Raw genomic sequence first — 19,046 nt, forward strand, 5'->3', positions numbered from 1 at the left:
GAAAAATAGGAAGTAGGAAATTTCTCCTGTCCTACACAACTGGATTAACCTTTAGACAATATATAACAAGGTAGTTCTTGGCAGTATTTTTTTTCTAATTTTTTTTCTAACCTGTATTTCTCCCTCCTGAAAAAATATCCTAGATATATAATCCATGCTCTAACTCCTTTCTCATTAGAATTTGGAGTGTTATGTTTGCAGTCAGTCCATATTATAAAAGCCACTTTGCAGATTGCCAGCACCCTCAAGATCAGTACTAATACATAGAAACAAACCATCTTTCTTCTAATTGAACAGATCCATATCTCTTTGCAGACTGAGAACAAAAGAGCAGCACAATGATCATATCTGAAAATGCCACAAAGCAATAATTGAGAACCCACATCCTCTTTTGTTACACACCTGTTGAATTCCTGTACTGAAATAGAAAGCCTACTGACAGTAATACCAACAGGATGCAATATTGCATGAATGTAACACATTATTTGGCTCTGGATAAATCCAGTTTTACAGTGGCATAATTCACTGGCTTGCCTGGAATTCATCCTGATTTAAACACGACTGGAAGTGACACAAAAATCAGTCTCTGTTTCCCTTTTGAGTAAACAATTCAACATGCAGATCCTATCCAGCTGGCTACAGAATAAATGTAGTCATTTACACTACTTTTCTGCTGCTCCTGAACTCAGCAGAAGTCAGATAGCTGAATGCTATAACAAGTCGTACTCCTGCAGCAAGGATTCTGCAGTCCTGGGATTCCCTGGCCTTCGCACTTTCCACTCAGTACAAGATACCAGACCTGACAGCCTGTTCATCTCTTTCTGCAGGACATGTTTTTGTTTAGTCCCAGACACCATAGCGATGAGCATAGTCTGAATCCATTGGATTTTTTATGTTGCTCCTAACGAGTTCCTTGTCTTGGATTACCAAGGTACATTCTCTTCTCCCACAGCACTCTCTTGAAAGGTTGTTTGGACTATGTAGTCCACAACAAATGACTTTATGGTAATATAATAACATAGTAAACATACATATACAAAAAGCACTCACGCATACTTTGCATATTCCCTCCTTTCTATTATTAGTCAGTATGTATTGTCTTCTATAGCAGTGCATTCCAAAGTTTCAGCCCATGCTCCGCTTCACCTAATAATCCTTTCACATATCATCCAAATAAGTAAGTCATAAGACCTCCTATAACTTCACCTGCATTCACATGGCACACCTTCTAGACTGGCGAGCCCGTTATCCAGATGACAGCCCTCAAGGAAGTCAGCTCTTCTAGAAGGGCACTGTCTGTGTTTCAGCACTCTTGACAAAATCGAAGCGCCAAAAGAAGAAATAACGGCAAGAAAGCTAGCCCTTTCTTCAGCGATTTTCTCAAGCTTTGTTTTGGAAGTGTCAAGTCTGGAGAACTATTGCAGGCATCTTTGAAGTGTTTCTCTAATAAATACCCTAACTATAGCTGTGGTGATAACTTTTCACTAAGACTTTAGTATTTTGAAGGACTTTACAAACAAAAACCAAGAAAATTTATCAGAGTAAAAGTAACAATCACTGTGGTGGATCAGTGCTACCATAATGCAATGGAGTTGCTTGACAAAATTGTACCCACTTGGCAGAAGACTGTAATGCCATTTAAAATGTGACAGAGCCACTACCAAAGTAAAAATATAATGGAATTTACTATGCGCTTCTTTCAGAATGATACCCAAAATGGGATGTCAATCATTTGCTACTTTTAAGTTTACAGAAGAACCATGTGCATAAATGTACCAGTGAAGAGAGAATAAAAGATCCTGATTCTGTCTCTACAAATACTACTGCTGCACAACCAAATGCTGGAGGCACCTTCAATGAAAGAACATACGCCAAAACTCAAAATATGAATTATTATGGCTCAGAGAAATCACTTTCTGCTCCTGCTCCGCAGTCTAAAGCTACAAAAGACATACAATAGGAGAAGCGATCTCACAATACCATGGCATATCTCAGCATTGCTATCAGAAACAATTTATTTTAGAGAGTTAGAGCCAGGTATCTATCTGAAGTGCCATACAATAAATACTACAGTGAAGTAAAAAGGAGACACCCTTGTTCTTTTAAGGCTTAATCTCTTAACAAGTATCTCCCTTATTTCCCGTTATCCCTGTAGATAGGTCCTACTCGTAAGTTGCCCAAACTCCAGCTCCTCCTCCTGCTGACCCACTAATCCTCTAAACCTACATAAACAGAGACACAGGCAGAGCCTTGCTTATTAAGCATGTCTGAAAAAAATTTGGTTTGAGATTGTGGAATGAAAAACTTACATGAAAAATATTGGGGAAAGTGGTCAAAAAGTAGATTTTCTTAAAAGAGTGAGAAAGAGAAATGGAGCAGGTGGGAAATGGAAGAGAAAATTACATGAATAAGATTCCTCTCACAGGAAAGTGAGGAAGCAATTAAGAAACTGGCACCACCCTTGCACGTGTTTAAAATCTTCTTATAAATGTGTATTACTTCCATGCAAGACTTCTGAAGCATTCCAGTGAGAACAGGTTCTGTCCGATGAAAGTGCAAGCAGGCATCAACCCATCATCTTTCTTCAAACATGAAAGATGCATCCACACACATAGACCTGATCTAGTCCTCCTCTGAAAGCATTTTACTCTCCCTATTGAGGACACAGGCAGCCAAGGGCAAACAGCCTCCTAATTTAAGGCCTCACTTAAATGCTTAATTGTCCTGTCAGAAGGATAGGGGACATAATATCTTGCTGGGAGCATATGTAGGTCCCAGCCCAGAGGAGCATTTTACTCTTGGCTATTTAATTCATTCATGTGGAATTAGTGTCCTTCAGTAAGACTTTTGTTTGGATGACTATTTTCCTCTGATAAATGCTAGCAAACACAAGGATATACATTTAAGCACTCTAAACCAGTTTAATCCTAAAAGCACAATGTGCTTTAGGGAAAATAATGAGGATGGAAATACACAAACCCACAAAATCTACCAGTTGGTTGTTACACACAATAGCGCCTGGTTTCTGATGACAGTCAGAATGCAGGACTATTCATATTGCACAGCTGTCGCTGTACTGAAACAATTACCCACCAGGGAAAGAAAAAAAAAGTCTCAATTTAGTTCTCATTATGACTAATAAAACTAACATTGCTGTACTAAAACACTGAAAATGTATCAATGATCCTTGCAGCGTCTTGGCTTCCCTTCAGTGTGATGTAGGAGCAGAGGAGCTCCGTTCTGAAAAATCAGCAGTGACGTCTCCACTGGTAAATCACATCATTTTAGAGCACATCCCTCGGCAACAACTCAGCTGCTTCCACTGCTAGACTGTCAGGATGGTCCGTAACTCAACTGCAACCTGCGCCAGCCGAGTCGCATGATTTCCAGACAGGCGTCAGAAGTCAGCAAGAATCATTCCCTCCCAGTAATTTGCATGCAGCCCCACGTGTTGGGGGAATAAAGGAGTTTGTGACACAGATGTGGATGTCTGTGACACCTGGCCTTGGTGTCAGGGAACTATGCCAGGTACATTTTGTTTACTAGAAGAGAGATAAAAAGTGTCTCCTATTAACACAACTTCTTTAAAAAAACCCACTGCTGAGTTTGTGTTTCTCTGCATAAGTGAGCTCTGGTTGAACTACTAGACTCAGCTTTTTGGTCTTCTCTTTTGTGAAATTATGACTAATATCTGTATTATAAGTACTATTTAGCACATAATTCAGGGACTTCTGTCACATACAAAAAAACCCTAATACCAAAAGTTTCTACAGTGGTAGAAACTCAGCAAAACTTCAGCCATGGAAGGGTGAAATAATTCTCTCTGCATATGCAGTATCCTGCATGTGGGGGAAAAGTGTATATATATAAAGATATATAGATAGATATATATAGTCCCACCTGCCCTCGGGGAATTAGAAAGAAAAATCAGACCATTGGTCTTTAATAGCTACATTCTCTTTGTACGATACTCACATACCGGTTATGGAATGACATAAAAACATCAACATTTTAGGCAGCTTCAGCTTCCCTACAAAAACAGGAAAGACATCTCAAACCATTTAATAAACAGTAACCAAGCTTCCTGTTGTTCCTTAGAAATGGTTACATACAAGCAAATCAAAATGACAAAAGAGAAGCACAAAAAGGTCAAGTGATGCTTCTCAAGGCTTGTAGCAAGCCAATGACAAACACAGAAGACAATTCAGAAAACCAGATTGCCCCTTTGCTCTAACTACTAGTTATAGTTCCATCCAAGAATGCGAGGACTAAAAATATTAAATCTTTAGAGGAATATTTAAAGGAACTAATATACTGTAAAATACTAAATGAATGCATCAAGTTGCTTTTGTGCTCCCTTATCTCAAGCATCTGAGCACAAATAAAATTTGATGCTAATCAGTGCTAGCAATTTTCACAGAATCTGAAAACCTATTATTTCCTCTAGCTGCAACTATAAAATTTCCCTACTGATTCATTATTGATACTTGCAAAGTATCTATTGTACCTACCTTGGTGTTGACCTGGCATTTGCCTCTCTTGACCATAACACACTTAACCTGGTACTAGCAATAGAGCCATGGCTGAATTAAAAGGGGGTTTTGCCTAATCAACTATCCACTACCATGGAAACATAAAGAGATATGAATGTTTCTATGTAAAAGCTGAATTATGGGGGAAAAATGTTATAATGGCACTTTCCAGGCAATACCAGGACAAGATGCTCAGGCACTAAACAGATACGTGCTTGCAATAAGCTACAAAAAACACTGTAAAATTAAATGGGATGCATTGGCAATGGGTTCCCTTTACAATTAAAAATGATTCAGAAAGTACAAATATTATCTAGAACAAAAGTAAAACAAATCTGCTCATCTTAAGAGCTGATTTCAAAATGCTTCAGTTGTCTTCTCCCTACTAACAACAATTTTTCTTCACACTTCACACAAGATTTTCCACATGTTTTAACCATACCCAAAGAAAAAAAATCCTATTTCATCTTATTTCAAATTTCAAAAGCTGTGCAGCAGAACATGTTATCAACAAATGTAGTGTGAAACAGTGAACAGAAAATTGATATATTTTAATTAGTGCTGCACATTTTTATTAATACCTTGGGCAAAATTCTTGAGCCTGTTCTTCACTTCTTATAAGGTATATGATAAAGCTCTTCCATTATGGAAAGGCCCTGCGGTCAGACATGGAACAGACTGACTCCTGCATCCACCTGGAGCCTCTGAATTCAGTAATGCTCATGAGGTGCAAAACTGTCCATAGATAGAGACAGGATGAAGATCTGTGTATGGTTCACGTTGCCTCACAGAAGTATGTATGTACTTCCCGGGGTTATGTGATAAAATGTTATTACATTTCATCTCCATCATATTCTCTTCAATCGTGACATGTACTCGATTGCCACAATTAAATAGAGAGCCCTGTATTTATGAAGTTCACTGAGGTTGTCCTCTGTGCAATGGCAATTCCCTTGTTTCTGAGAGACCCATCTGCTCTTTTGTGCAGGCCTGGAACACAAGGCAGCAAAAGCACTGGATGGCAGCTTAATGCAAAAAGACACATAACCAAGCCTGAAAATAGCATCATCCAGGTAACCCTGCTAGCTGCACATAGCTACCAAAGATATATGCTAAAACCCAAAATGAAGTAAGGAAACAATCAAAGCAAATAAACACAATGCTGATGGAATTAATATATTCACTTCTAGATTTACTGAAATAAAATATGCCTCGCATTTTGGATGGTTGCACGTAAAGTTGAAAGAGTCACTCCATAATGTCATTTGTACTTGTACTTCTGAGGAGGTAAAGCTGTATGTATAATATATATGTATGTATAGTATGTATGTATGTATAAGGCAACTGTGCATTAAGTGAATATTAGTCCCCCCAGACAGAAACTATTAAAGTGGATTACAGAGGTACAGCAAGAAAGGAATTTAACCAAAAATGGGAAGTAAGTCATTTAGTCTTGGAAAAAGAGGAGAAAACAGAAGGCAAGGCAAGGCAAAAAGCAATGCAAGGTGAATCAATCAAGATAAGGAAAGGAATAAAACTGATGATGAATACTTTGGCTTTATACTCAGGCATATAAATATATACATATAAGCTTAAGATCACAACTCACCAAGCATACTGTCCATTTATCTCAATTCACATGCAAACCATCATCCCTAGGCTGCTTCTAGTGTGACCCCGGCTAGAAGATGTATGCAGGTGACAGATGGAGTGTACCAAGGAGTTCAGAAATAGTGTGAGGCTTTCAGATGGGAGGACATCAGCATAAACAAATGTCTCTCTTTTTTCCACCAGATTTTAATCACTGGCTTGAGTTATTCAGATACTGAACAAGTAGAATCTTTGGATACAAGGAACATGATACATGGAGTGAGCCAAGTTAGTCCTTTTTTCCTCCAGGCCAAGTTTGGAGGGACCAGAACAGCCCAGATGCTTACGGGTATCACAAAAGGCAGCTAACAGATACCACCTGGCCACGCCTTGAGCACCCTATAGGAAACCAAACTTCCAGTGAGACAAAGCCAAGGAAGGGTGCAAGAGTGAGATTTTGACTGATCTAGTCCATAGAAAGCTTGTCCTGTGCTAGTGAGAGCTGGCCAGCTGAGACAGGCAGCCCTGCAATAGATCTACCAGCCAAACAAACCAACTTGGCAGAAGGATTTCCAGACTGAAAAAGAAACCCAACCCAAATACCAAACACTGTCACTTTCCATTACCCAGAGGAGCAGCTCCTGGTGCACCAAAAGAGAGGAAAGAGGCTGGCCCATGCCTGTCTGTCCTGTTTCTACAGTCACTGCGATGGGAAACATTAAAAAGCTGTCAAGGCCCTGAAATGCACCAATGGACTCTCCTTTCTCTAGCCCTGGATTTGGCTTCATATGTTCAAGGTCACTTCTAATGTGGTGCAGATACATGACCCTGGATCAGCTCAGGAAAATGGCTAAGTTGAGAGGAAGCTCAATGAGTAGCCTCATAGGACCTCTGCTCACTTCCTTCGCTTGCCAGCTGCTCTGGCCCTTGCCCTTAGCTCCTGCTTGAGATATCCTACTGGCCTAGTACGTTGCTGATACTGACCTGTCTTCCTGGCTGATCTTGGACCTGCCTCACTACTATGGACTTGTCTGCAAGTCACTAGACTATTGGCTAAACGTGGTTACATGTTTTGTTGCTCTCACACAGGTGAGGCTGCGAGACCACTGCCCTTCTAGCATTGCTGTCCTCTCAGCTCCTGTCTCAACTGCCCTTGTGAAGCAGCCTACTCCTGATGTTCTCTGGTAAAAATAACTTAGAATGAGCCATCGGCTTGAAGTGGGGACAATCTGTCCAGAGATCCATGAAGAACTGTTTAAGTGGGCAGCTACTGTGTTACTGCTGAGCACACTTGTGTGCTAGCCTTGGAAGGTTCTTTCCTTCGTCCACTGTATTTGCAGCAAGTTCTGAAAGCTTAATAAGCAACTGTTTCATGCAGTCTTTTTGCACCAATCACCAGAGTAATGTAAGGCAAAAAGCTGTCTCCTTACAATAGTCAAGGAGTCACAGGTCCATTTTTAAACAGTTAATTCCTTGAACAAGTGTTTTCTGCTTAGAAAGTGCCTCTGAAAAGTCTAAACCCGTCAGCAGGTAAAATTTAGGCTGTCCAAATCTGAACCTTAATGTTTTGGACCTTCATTTTTTTGTCATTTTTTGTAGTGTCCTCCCTCCCCTCTTCTCGTGAAAACACTTAGATAAAAGAATACCACAACTACCAATGAGTTTATGCTATCCACCAGATCATCAGATAGGACTATTGACCCATATGTTTAATGTTGTAAAATCAATAAAAGAAAAAAAAAAAGTCAAGAAAAACTAAAAACAGCAGCATAAAAATCCAAGCTGCTGAGCATAGTATTTCTCAGGCTGTCTTTGCTTGTGCACTCACATGGAACATATAACATGCTTCTTACAGTTTCATCACAAATTAAAATTCCATTGGATAACAATGTTCTCAAAAACTATGTAGTCCTGACATTTAGGAACTTCAGAACAGATATTAAAGCAACACTGAACTTCAAATTACAGGTTCGACTTCCTGAATAGTACTGTTAGACAGAAATATGGATGAATCACACTCATCCTGGGTCTAATGGAAACAGGCATTTGCATGACAGTGATCACTGACTTCAATGAAAGCACAGGCATTTACGCCAGCTGAGTACATACCAAGATGCAGTAAACACAGCTTCCTACCTGAAGCCTTCGTGAGCCTTTGTGACCAAGGTCTTGGTCCTCAGCTGCAGAGCTGTGGTGATGCATCAGCTGAGAGTTTCAGCCCATGCCCTCAGTCTGAGTACAAGCCAAACTGGAATACACTTCTGTATTTCTGGCAAATAACCCTTAATTTCCTAGTCCTCTTGACTATAACCACCACAAATAGTTTCTACAGTGCTGCTAACTGAGGGCCTTATCCAGAATCCATTACTCATGCAGAGATCATAGAATGGTTTGGGTTGGAAAGGCCCTTAAGATCATCTAGTTCCAACCACCTGCCATGGGCAGGAATCCAGAACACCAGACCATGTCACCCAGGGCTCTGTCCAACCTGGCCTTGAACACTGCACCTTGTTGTTTTTCAAGTGCCTTCGCATGCCTTCCAGGAGAATCTGCTCCAAGATTTTGCCAGGCACAGAGGTGAGACTGACTGGTCTGTAATTCCCCAGGTCTTCCATTTTCCCCTTCTTGAAAATGGGGGTTATATTTCCCTTTTTCCAGTCGTCGGGAACTTCACCTGACTGCCATGATTTTTCAAATACGATGGCCAGTGGCTTAGCAACTTCATTCGCCAGTTCCTTCAGGACCCACGGATGGATTTCATCAGGTCCCATGGACTTGTGCACATTCAGGTTCCTAAGATGATCTCAGACCTGTTCCTCTCTTACAGTGGGCCTAAGGTCTTCATTCTCACAGTGCCTACATCTTCCTTCCAAGACTTGAGATAACAGATCTGCTTCTGAGAGGAAGGTGCAAGACTTCAGATGCAGGCCCAACATCAGACATTAAAGGGTGTAATTTGTCATTTTTTTACATTATTAAGAATATTTGTGAAGGATCTATAATTAAAACTAAAAGAGACATCTCCTCCTTTTGCCAGCAGCTGTGTTACATCAATTAAATGGATAAATAAGATCCTTCCCCAGAGGGGATATCATGTGACCCTCTATTGATTAAGACTGCAGTAGAATGTTATTTGCAATCTTACGGCATAATGCAAATCAGGAGGTACCTGTCATGGTTTCAGAAGACAAATTGCCGCTATCTTAGACAATTCATAGACCTCTTCCCTTCTTGTTGCTATTAATTCACAGTTAATGCATGTCTTAAAAGTCTTAGTTTCTTAAATCAGTCGATGGCAGTGTATTCAACTCAAAACTGCGTGTAAGTCATAGTCCACATGCCCCTGCATTATAATGTGTATTAAACTGACCATTCCATCTATAATTAGTTCAGAACTACACACTATATAATTGGATAACACAACTTCCAAAAAGTTTGTGAAATTAAAAATAGACACCTCCAGCAACCTGCATAAGTGTTCCCAGGAAACACAGGCCTCCCCCACCAGGCACAGATGCAGAGGTGCCCACCATATAGAACGTTTTAAGCCTCAGCTCAGTTTTGTGTACTTGATTTTCACAAGCTAAACATATGGCTGGAACAAGTCCACTACTCAGAAACCTGTGCAAGTAACTGCAGCTACAGATCAGTTTTGAGATTGTAATGAACACCAGACCACAACCCAGAAGACACTTGGCTCCTCTGTTGAACTGTAAATCCATCATTATGCCCTTCATGGGAGAACCAGAGGGAAGGACAAAAATCTCCATTTAAAGGACTGAAACACTCTCCCAATTTGAGAAACCTTCAGAAAAAGAGAAAATCTTTCCTTAATTCTAAGCAATCTCTCAATTACAACAATTAGAAAACAAGTGCAACACTTCTCAAAACACATACCAGCAATATTTAACATTATCAGAATATTCTCCAGCAAGAATAGACGCTAAAGAAAGGGTCTTTAAGTGGTCTTTAGTGGTTGTGAAGTTGTAGGACATAAGGTAAGATGTCTGAATGGAAGCAACAAGTCTGAATAATAGCAGACAGTAGAACAGTAATAGATTCAGACAAAAGTTACAGTCATTCTGTGTGTAGAAAAAAGTGCTCAATCTACCATCATCTGTTTGCCATTGCACAGGATTAAAAACAAAGTGTCCGCTGCCTGATCTGTTCCAGCTGAGTCAGTTGATAAGAATGTGTTCATCTTCCCATTTAACTTCGCAAGTTTAAAAGTGGCAGGTTTGCTTTTCCATTATTTATAACATCAGAGCTTAATAAAACACATGGAAGGAAACACCAGTAGAACTGTTGTCCAAAAATGATCTTGCAAAGTGATAACAAAGTCTGTAAAAAATATTGCCTTGTAAAAAATATGGAGGAGGTTGATTTCAAAGAAATCAAAGATAATTCAGTACACTTTATTTGGCTAGACATGCACATCAATAGCACTACATTCTTACCGGCATATCTTGCTATGTAGGGAAATCATCTGGTTCTCCTACAAATGGATTTCTCTTCAAGTCTTATATTTCATTCTCCCGGAAATTTGGGAAATTAACCTCAACCTATTCTTGATTAGTATAAATGCGTAATACAGAGCAAATGTGAATAGTAAATAAATAAGGATATAAATTCCTAAAGAGTTAGATTGTGCTCTGGTTGTTTAGAACTTCAAAAGAGGCATTTGGCACCCTGAAATATGTCTGCAATCATTGCTCTTTTCTTTTTCCCCCTTTGCTTTGAAAAGTCAAACCAGTCATTTTAGAATTTCTGAATATGAAGAAGTCCTCTCTTTTTTGAAGATAACACAATCACCTCACTTACTTCATTATGCTTGAAATCTAAAAGACAGGTAGAAAATGTTACTTACCTTAAAAAGTCTTAAAATATTTGCAACCATAATAGACACTGAACTTGCTGCAGCACCTATCACACCTGATATCTTGTCCGGCTTAGTGAAAATAGGTGGGTCACCATTAGCACACTTCACATCTGAACCATCTTTTTCTATCAACGCTTGCACAAATGTTAAGGACTGCTCCAAAGCATAAGTGTCTCTGGAACACGTATCAAGGATCCGGACACCTAAGGTGATATTGGCAAGAAGATCAGGGTCTTTGTTAATCTGATCAACTGCATACAGCATTGCCTCTAGTCTGTGGATCCCTTTCTCCTTCTTGAGCTCCCCACAAGGCACCCCTCTATCCCCTTTTGCATGGACGGGGAACAGTCCTCCCAAGATGATGTCCCCATCCAGTCGGATGGAGTGGGCATATTCCTGGCCATGAGTTCTTTGCACCAGGGTGAGTATCCAGTAGAATTTGGCTGTTAACAGGAAAAAACAATGGCAGGAAACTAATCGTTTTCCTTCGTATACCATTTTCTCTGAAGACGTTGTTGCTCCCCAGTATCCAGATCTTCTTCTTGCTAAAGGATGAGGTTGACCATTTGAAGCTGCACTTTCTGGAGGTTACCATCAGTGCCCAGTAAGTAATATAGAACCATGTGGTAGGTAGAAAAAGGATCTCAGCAGAAGGACATAAAACGTGTTTTATAAAAGATGTCCACAGATGCCACAGGTCAATCAGCTTTTCTGAGAGGTGGCTTTCAATTGCTTTTAGTTGATGGCAGAGTGTAGAGTTGTATGTCTGGTCCTGGTGCTAAGAGGTTAGCTTATGTCTTTGTATTTTGCCCTACAGCTGAGGTACTTCTGGGGAAAGAAAAAAAAAAAAAAAAGGAAAAAAAAAAGAGAAATACCATTTAGTTCAGCAGTTTTACACGTCACACTGTATTTACTTTTGAATATGAGTTACATCGCCTAGGTTTTACTTTCTGTATTCTTTAAGAGTGTAATTCTTGGCCTTCTGTGAATTTGAACACCTGGCTGCACTGTACTACAAGCTGGGAAATTGATGACACAAACAGAGCAAAAGCTCTGTTTGGGAACAAAACTTATCCTGGTGTTCAGATTCCAAACAGTAATTCTTATTTACCTTCGCATTGCATGACATCCAGAAACAGATTTGATCTGTAGCACTTTTTTTTTTTTTTCTGGTTTGCTGTATCATTCTGTTCCTGCCTACAGAAGTGCAGTAACTACTTACACTCTCACTCACAGTGAGGTTCCATTTATGACAATGGAGTAATCAGAGTTCCTGAATTTAAGTAGGCTCTTCAGCCATTGCAGTACAAGCATATTCAATCCACTCATTTAGATATTAAACTGATTATTGCTCCAGTGGAATTCATTTTTTTCTGGGTTCACTATATATCTAAAATGACTTCCAGATAATTTCTAACACTGAATCACTTCTATGAAAAGGTAACTGATTTCTTAAGCAGAAAGAGCACAACGTATTCTGTTAGGAAACCAGCTGAATATCCAGTATTCTCTTTCCAACATTATGCTTGAGCTGACGTCCAACATTAACAAGGTCTCTAGTCTCTGCTTGGATATGGACCACATTAAATAAGAGCAATATTGTGCTCCTGCTGACATATGGGGAAGTCCCACTGATTTTAACGAGATTGGGATTTCAGCCTACATGCCTAAACACCTGACTGTTATAAATATCTCCAAATTGCCCCCACTAATTCTTAAGTGAGTGGTATTTATTTCAATATTTAACAAAACTACATATGCCTGAAGAAATTTTTAGACCTCTGAGGAGAGAGGTAATTCATTTTACCTAATAATAGATAGGTACACTGTGGGCAACTGCATCTGAGCCAGTCTCTCAGCATCTGCTATAGGCTATAGAGAGCAGTGGACGTCCGAGGGTACAACTTACCTAATGCTTTTCTTTTTCAAAGTTTTATTCATTATGAAATTATTCACATTGAACAAGTGCCTACCTCACTGCCTATACAGAAAATCCCTGCAAGAGGCTCATCTGTAGATATATATATATTTCATCCCTACTGATCTAGCTGGTTCCTACCAAATGTATTATCAAATCAAAAGACAATTACAGACAATGTTAGAAGACAGTTACAGACAACTATATTGTTTTTCAAAGATATTTTAATTCTTTTCTACAAAAATTTTATATATTATGTGGTAACAGGACTCAGTGTTGTTTGATAACACTTTAAATTGACCATCCTATTGCTACATGTTTTTCCCCCGCAGTGATAGTGATAGTACTAAGCTCGCAAAAGCTGAAGAAGAGTTTTTAAATAGCGTTTTAAATAGAGTTTTATATATTTGAAGACCTGAGAAAAATATTCACAATGGAAAGCTTGCTATTGAATGTAAAAGTATCTCACTGTGATTTGGTAACAGAGCAACAACTTGAAACATGTTTAGTGGGTTTGAATAAAATCGATTGGGAACAGCAGCACCCAAGACTTACAGTGCTTCCTTTTTTTTTTTGTTTTTTTGAATTTTGTTTTCCTTGAATTTGGTTTAGGCTTAAATCTAAATTAAACAAAGTGTGTGCCGTTGTTCTCCTTTGACTCCTTCTGGGCACATAGCTTACAAAGCTTTCTGGGCTTCAGCCGCACGAGCCAAACTCTGGCTCAATCACGAATGGACGAACTTGACTAATGTCATTGTGTGAGTTGATACAGCCCTGTGGGATGTTTCTTAAATGGCCCATGCTATAGAGAAAAGATTGCAGGAACTATTAACTAGACACAATCATCTATTGTCTTGATTGCCTCAGTAAAAAAACACGCTAAGTGTTTAAAATAGTAAAGAGTAAAAGTTGTGGCTACACCTAATATAGAGACAGAGGCAATTTCCTTTCTGATTCCACAGTGAATAACCAACTCGTTGGTCTATGCATGTATGTACAACTCAGACAGGGAGCAATTCTCTGAGGGAAGAAAAGACAGGACTATTCTTACTTAACATTGTAAGGAGAACAAGAAAGCAACACTGCAAAAGTGAAAATATTCATGAAGGAAAGAAATGCTGCTTTTTCTTTTTCCTCAGCCTCAGGTCTATTCCTTACAGCCAAAGAATGCCAAGAAATTAAAGTGACTGTCAGTCTTTGTACAAACAAATGATGATGAATTCAGCTATTGCAACCCAAATTCCAACAACAGAGAAGCTATAGTGAGCCTGATATCCTCAGTCCAATACCTTATCTGGAGCTGACTGAAAGCCCTATGAATTGATAATCGGCATTTTCAACAGTATAGTCTACATAAGCATAAACTGCTCTGCCTCAGCTTGCATGTTTTCCTGAAAAAGTATGTTCTGTGATGCAAGTGGCCACAGCTTGTCTATAAAACAGAAATAAAATTTTAAAGTGCTCTTTTTAAAAATTTAAGACCTTTTAGTCTTTTTTTATGTTACCTAAGAAATAAAAGCTACTATTACATGGCCTAATTTATTCCTGCCACAATGCTTTTCTTATATTGATTAATATTACCTTTTACAGAATGTTGTAAGCCTGTGTAGCTAAGCAGAAAGCATCTGATCTAAATGGATTCCATTTTTATCAATGAATTTTAGTGAAAAAGCATAGTTCTCCGGGCTATAAAGCCTGAATGAACTTTCCTCATATGCAGAGATTTCATTTGAAGTAAAATGCTGTCCTTTTCCAATTGACCATAAAAGTATGAATTAATGCAAATATACTCTCGATTTACCAGGTTCCCAACTGTAGTAGCTGGTGTTCACCAGACACATGACTTCAGAGGAGAAATTCATACATTTCCTCAGCACAGTCCAAGAGTAAGTGCACCACAAAGCCTCTCTTCCAGTTACTTTCGAATACGGGCGTCTCTTGGGTTTAATTCATTAAAAGTATCTGGCATTATCAGAACATGCTGCTATTTTGAAAGTCAGTATTTCAGCACAAACCTCCACTTGTTCTGCTAGAATATCTATTTATTTTTAAACCTAAGGAGGCGGGGTACTGCAAGACAGGGGACATGGAAACTTCTGCATGTAGTGTCTGGTTCTGAAATTACCTCCTTCATATCATTCAGTTTTATCACATGGTTGGGTACTTTGGTACCATGGTTGGGCACTTTGGTACCATGTTGTCAGAGTCAGTGCATGAGCATATGCCTGGACCAGTCACTATTCCAACAAAGACTCATCGCACCGAGAAATAGGCTCATTATGAGAGTTCCTTATGCTCATGGAAAGGTCTAAAATCCGAGCCGAGTGTGACAGATAAATACTTAAATATAGGCAATGTCTCTTACTTTGGTAACAAGCTTCCTGAAGGAGCTGCCTTCTGCTGGCACTGAAGTCATACAGAAAGATTCAATATGTTCACCTGGAAATACAGCTTAAACAAATAAATGTCAGAGTTACAGACCACCGCAGGAGCAAAGAGCGCTCTCCACAGCAGAGCGGGAAAACATGTTCCCTCATCTCCTTGGAACACTTTTCAACTGACATTGCCAGCCAGACACACGAGGCCTTTACGGAGGGACAAGAAAAGTATTTAGAAGTATTAAAAAGGTATTTAGTCAGGGGAAAAAACATCTGAGGAAAAGTATTAGTAATTTTGTTTGAGGCTAAAAATTCATTTGTCATTGCATTGGAAGCATGGTTGGAACTGCACTAAAATAAAACCAATATCCTGTGAACTAGAAAGGGAGGAGGTTTAGGGTGAAAACCCATTTCTAATTTCACAAAATGTCAGATTGTCCAGTCAATGCAAAACTGATCTGCTTTTACTGAATGAAAACCAAATAACAGCATCTTCCATTATGAAGTTCTCAGGAGGGAAAAAAAAAATCAATAAAAAAAGGCAGAAAATGTGATTATTTTTACTTTTTACTATTGATATGTTATTTCGGAACTATCAAATAAGAATGATCTTGCTAACATTCATTTTAGTGGCCACAAAAGTTGCCTCTTTCTTCTGCACAGCATTCGGCAATGACCAAAGAGCTGAACTCCACACAAAGCAGGTAAATAATTGCCACCTGCATACACTAAGCTGACACATAGGGAAGATTAATGGGTTTTGCTGACAACAAAAAGGAATTTGGAATTTTGGCCTTGACTTCACAACTCCTAACTTGCAGGAGAATTCTTCACTGATGTAAGTAGTCTTATCTATCTCAGCTCTTCTGTAATGGTTTGCTGTGCCCCTGCCACAGAGGTAACCTTTAGACAATAATCAGGACTTCAAGGCGAATCAACCTCAGTATCTTGCTCACACAAACTATTTCTTCCGAGTGCACCGTGAGAGAAATGTCTCCACTCAGCCTGATCAGACTCTTTTCAAATACCCAGGAACACCTGCCTCCACTTTCTACCCGGCATACATCCATTTTCCAAACAAGCTACCCTGCCAAACACCAGCACAGGTCCTTCTGCCAGGGTGAGACTAATAGGAGCTTAGAGTTTTTAAGAAGGAAACAGCATATTTTCCTCTGCCCTTGCCTGGCCTCACAGCTGAATAAACCCCACCAATATTAACACCTTTAGAGCTGTTTCCACCTCTGGTCTGGCAAGTGATGATCAACGAGATTTCCCCATGCAGCCCGTAAGAGCTCTTTCCCTTGGTTTTGTTTCCATTTTGCCCGCTTCCCACCAGGCTTCAGCTCCCCAGCCGGCACAGCTGGGTTCAGAGCCGGCGCTGGCAGCGCAGCCCGGCGCCGAGCAACGCGCCCGCGCAAGCATATCGTCCCGGGTCATCCTGCGGGAAAGCACACCAGTGTCTGCTCCCGGGTCCGACCCGCCGCGGGCCCGCGAGCGGATGCGGCCCCCGGGCGCCCAGATCACGGTGAGCCCCGCACCCCGCACCCCGAGATCCGCACCGCGCGCTCTCCGAGAGCCTCGCCCCGCGCCCAGCACCCAGCGCAGCACTCCGCACAGCACCCCGCGCATCCCGGCCAGCACTCCGCGCCGCATCCCGCGTAACCTGCCCAGCACTCTGTGTCGCGCTCCACGCTGTGCCCTCTCCCCCATCCCGGTTCCGGCGGCACTGCCGGGAGCAAACGGCCGGCCACGCACCGGCTTTCCGTGCGGCTCCTCCGTGCTTTCCCGGCTGCCTCTCGGCTTCTAACGCATCCCGGCACCTTTCTCGGGCCGCGGAAGGGCTGGCGCAGCCCGGCCGGCCCCACCCGGTGGAGGGGCCCGGGGAGCGCCCCGGGGCTGGGCGAGCCGATCCGCCCCGCGCAACTCCACTACCATCGCCCATCACCGCGGTGCTCCTTCCTTGAAGGGAGCCCCCTATTGTTCTCCGCTTTACTTAGCCGAGATTTCCCCCCCCCCCTTTCTCTTCCCAGGCTCATCCGTACCCCAGCTGGCGCCTGTTGTTAAGGGATTCCGGCATTGCCTTGGCGAGGCTTTTACCGGGGCCTCTCTCCTTCCAGTCACTGGCCGCAGGACGGGTTTCAGCTACCGCACCCGGAATTCCCCCGGCTGGAGCCGAAGCCTCGGAGGTCGCTCCCTCCGAGCCCGGGTCCCTGGCTAGGAGCTCTGCACCCGCGGCAGCACCGGGGCGAAGCCAAGCATCGCCGCCTTTTATTTACAGCCGTCCGTGAGTCAGTCCTCCCCTCGCATCAGCTGGTCAGCTTTAATGCGCCTCTGTTCCCCCTCAATGAAAACCTAAGTCCCTGGTCCCAGAGGTCAGAAGCTTGCGAACTCCAAAATGCCAACGCCGGATTTGGAAGCACTTTGGGTCACTGATAGATTTTTATCACTTGAGTTGTGTTGAGGTTTGTTTTGTTTTGGGGGTTTGGGGTTTTTTTTAAGCAGTGTTATACATTCACCTGCCATCACTTGGGATTCCCGCAACAAACACATGCCGGCGCTGGGGGATGTTGCTCCACGTCTGGACCTCTAACCCCCGCCGCGGCCCCTTGCTTCCCTTCCCGGGGGAGAGAGCCCGGCGAAGAGCCTTCTTCCCGTTCCCACCCGGGGGTCTCCCCGCAGAGCCGAGGGAGCGGAGGCCACCCAGGAAGCGGGGCGGGCGGGCAGCAGCTCGCCTGTCCCCGGAGCCGAGGAGCCGAGAGGGAAGCAGACAGCGGAGGTCAGGGCTGGCCCCGTCGCCCCCGAGTGGCAGGAGCCCCCTCGTCCCTCCCTGCCAGCGAAACGTGAGCAGGGCGGCGGGGACCGCGGGGAAACCCCGGTGCCCCCCCACCCCTGGGTGGCAGAGGACCCGGTGAAGGAGGGAACGAGAGATCTCACCGTTCGGGAGAACCGATGGTCTCCCTTGTGACGGCATCGTGCCCGGGATCTCCTTCGTTTGGAGCTGATCGGGGGAGGATATCGACGATAAAAATGATAAATAATTAAAACAAAAAGACGAAAGCCCCGGCGCCACGAAGCAGGCAGAGGGGATTGCCTAGCTCAGAAACGTTAACTGAGGCAAAACTTGCATTATTTGTGGGCTCCTCTCTCCTTAAAATAAGAAAGAAGTAAGGGCGACACACACTCATACACAAATACCTTGATCGGAGAGAGTTGCATATCCACATCACTGTAGAGGTCACTGGAACTGATGCTCGGCGCCCATCGGGAGTAGCATGAGGTAATTTCTGGACAGCCCTCGTCTCAAATAGCTTTCCCCGGCAGCGTCAGCGTCAGCAAGAGCCCGGAGCTCTGCCTGGGACAGGTATCCAGGAGAGCGGCTTCAGCAGCGCTGCATAACGGCTGCGATCAGCCGAGCCGAACCTGCTCCGCTGCCGCCTGCCCTACCCCTCCTGCCCCCTGGAAAAAAAAAAAAAAAAAGAAAAAAAAAGAAAAAAACCCAACAAAAAAAAAGAAAAAAAAACCCAACCCAGAGGAAAGCCGGACCGCAGGCAGAAAATCCCGCTCAACTTTTGGGGCCGGTGGCCCAGCTCCGTGGCGATGCGCACCCTCTGCCGCCCCGCCGCCCAACTGCAGCGCGGACGCACGCACCGCCCGGCCCGCGCTGTTCGCAGCCCCATACGAAACCGCCCCCCGGCGCGGCGCGGCGCGGCCCCCCCGGCAGGAGCCCCGCGGCTCGGCGCTGCTCGCGC

The 19,046-nt window shown here is 42.5% G+C and overlaps 1 protein-coding gene across 1 annotated transcript in view; it reads right to left on the reverse strand.

The window, feature by feature from the left end:
- GRM8 (glutamate metabotropic receptor 8) overlaps positions 1 to 17,514 on the reverse strand; it is a 352,304-nt gene extending 334,790 nt beyond the window's left edge. Inside the window, exons 1-3 of the mRNA XM_065665020.1 lie at positions 17,340 to 17,514; positions 15,285 to 15,358; positions 10,990 to 11,829 (exon numbers count right to left, since the gene is read on the reverse strand). Of these exons, the coding sequence (XP_065521092.1) occupies positions 10,990 to 11,499 (510 nt within the window). The 5' untranslated portion in view covers positions 11,500 to 11,829; positions 15,285 to 15,358; positions 17,340 to 17,514. The remainder of the gene's footprint in view (positions 1 to 10,989; positions 11,830 to 15,284; positions 15,359 to 17,339) is intronic.
- Between the last annotated feature and the right edge of the window lie 1,532 nt (positions 17,515 to 19,046).

Source organism: Lathamus discolor, chromosome 1, assembly GCF_037157495.1.
Source record: "Lathamus discolor isolate bLatDis1 chromosome 1, bLatDis1.hap1, whole genome shotgun sequence".
NCBI lineage: Eukaryota > Metazoa > Chordata > Aves > Psittaciformes > Psittacidae > Lathamus > Lathamus discolor.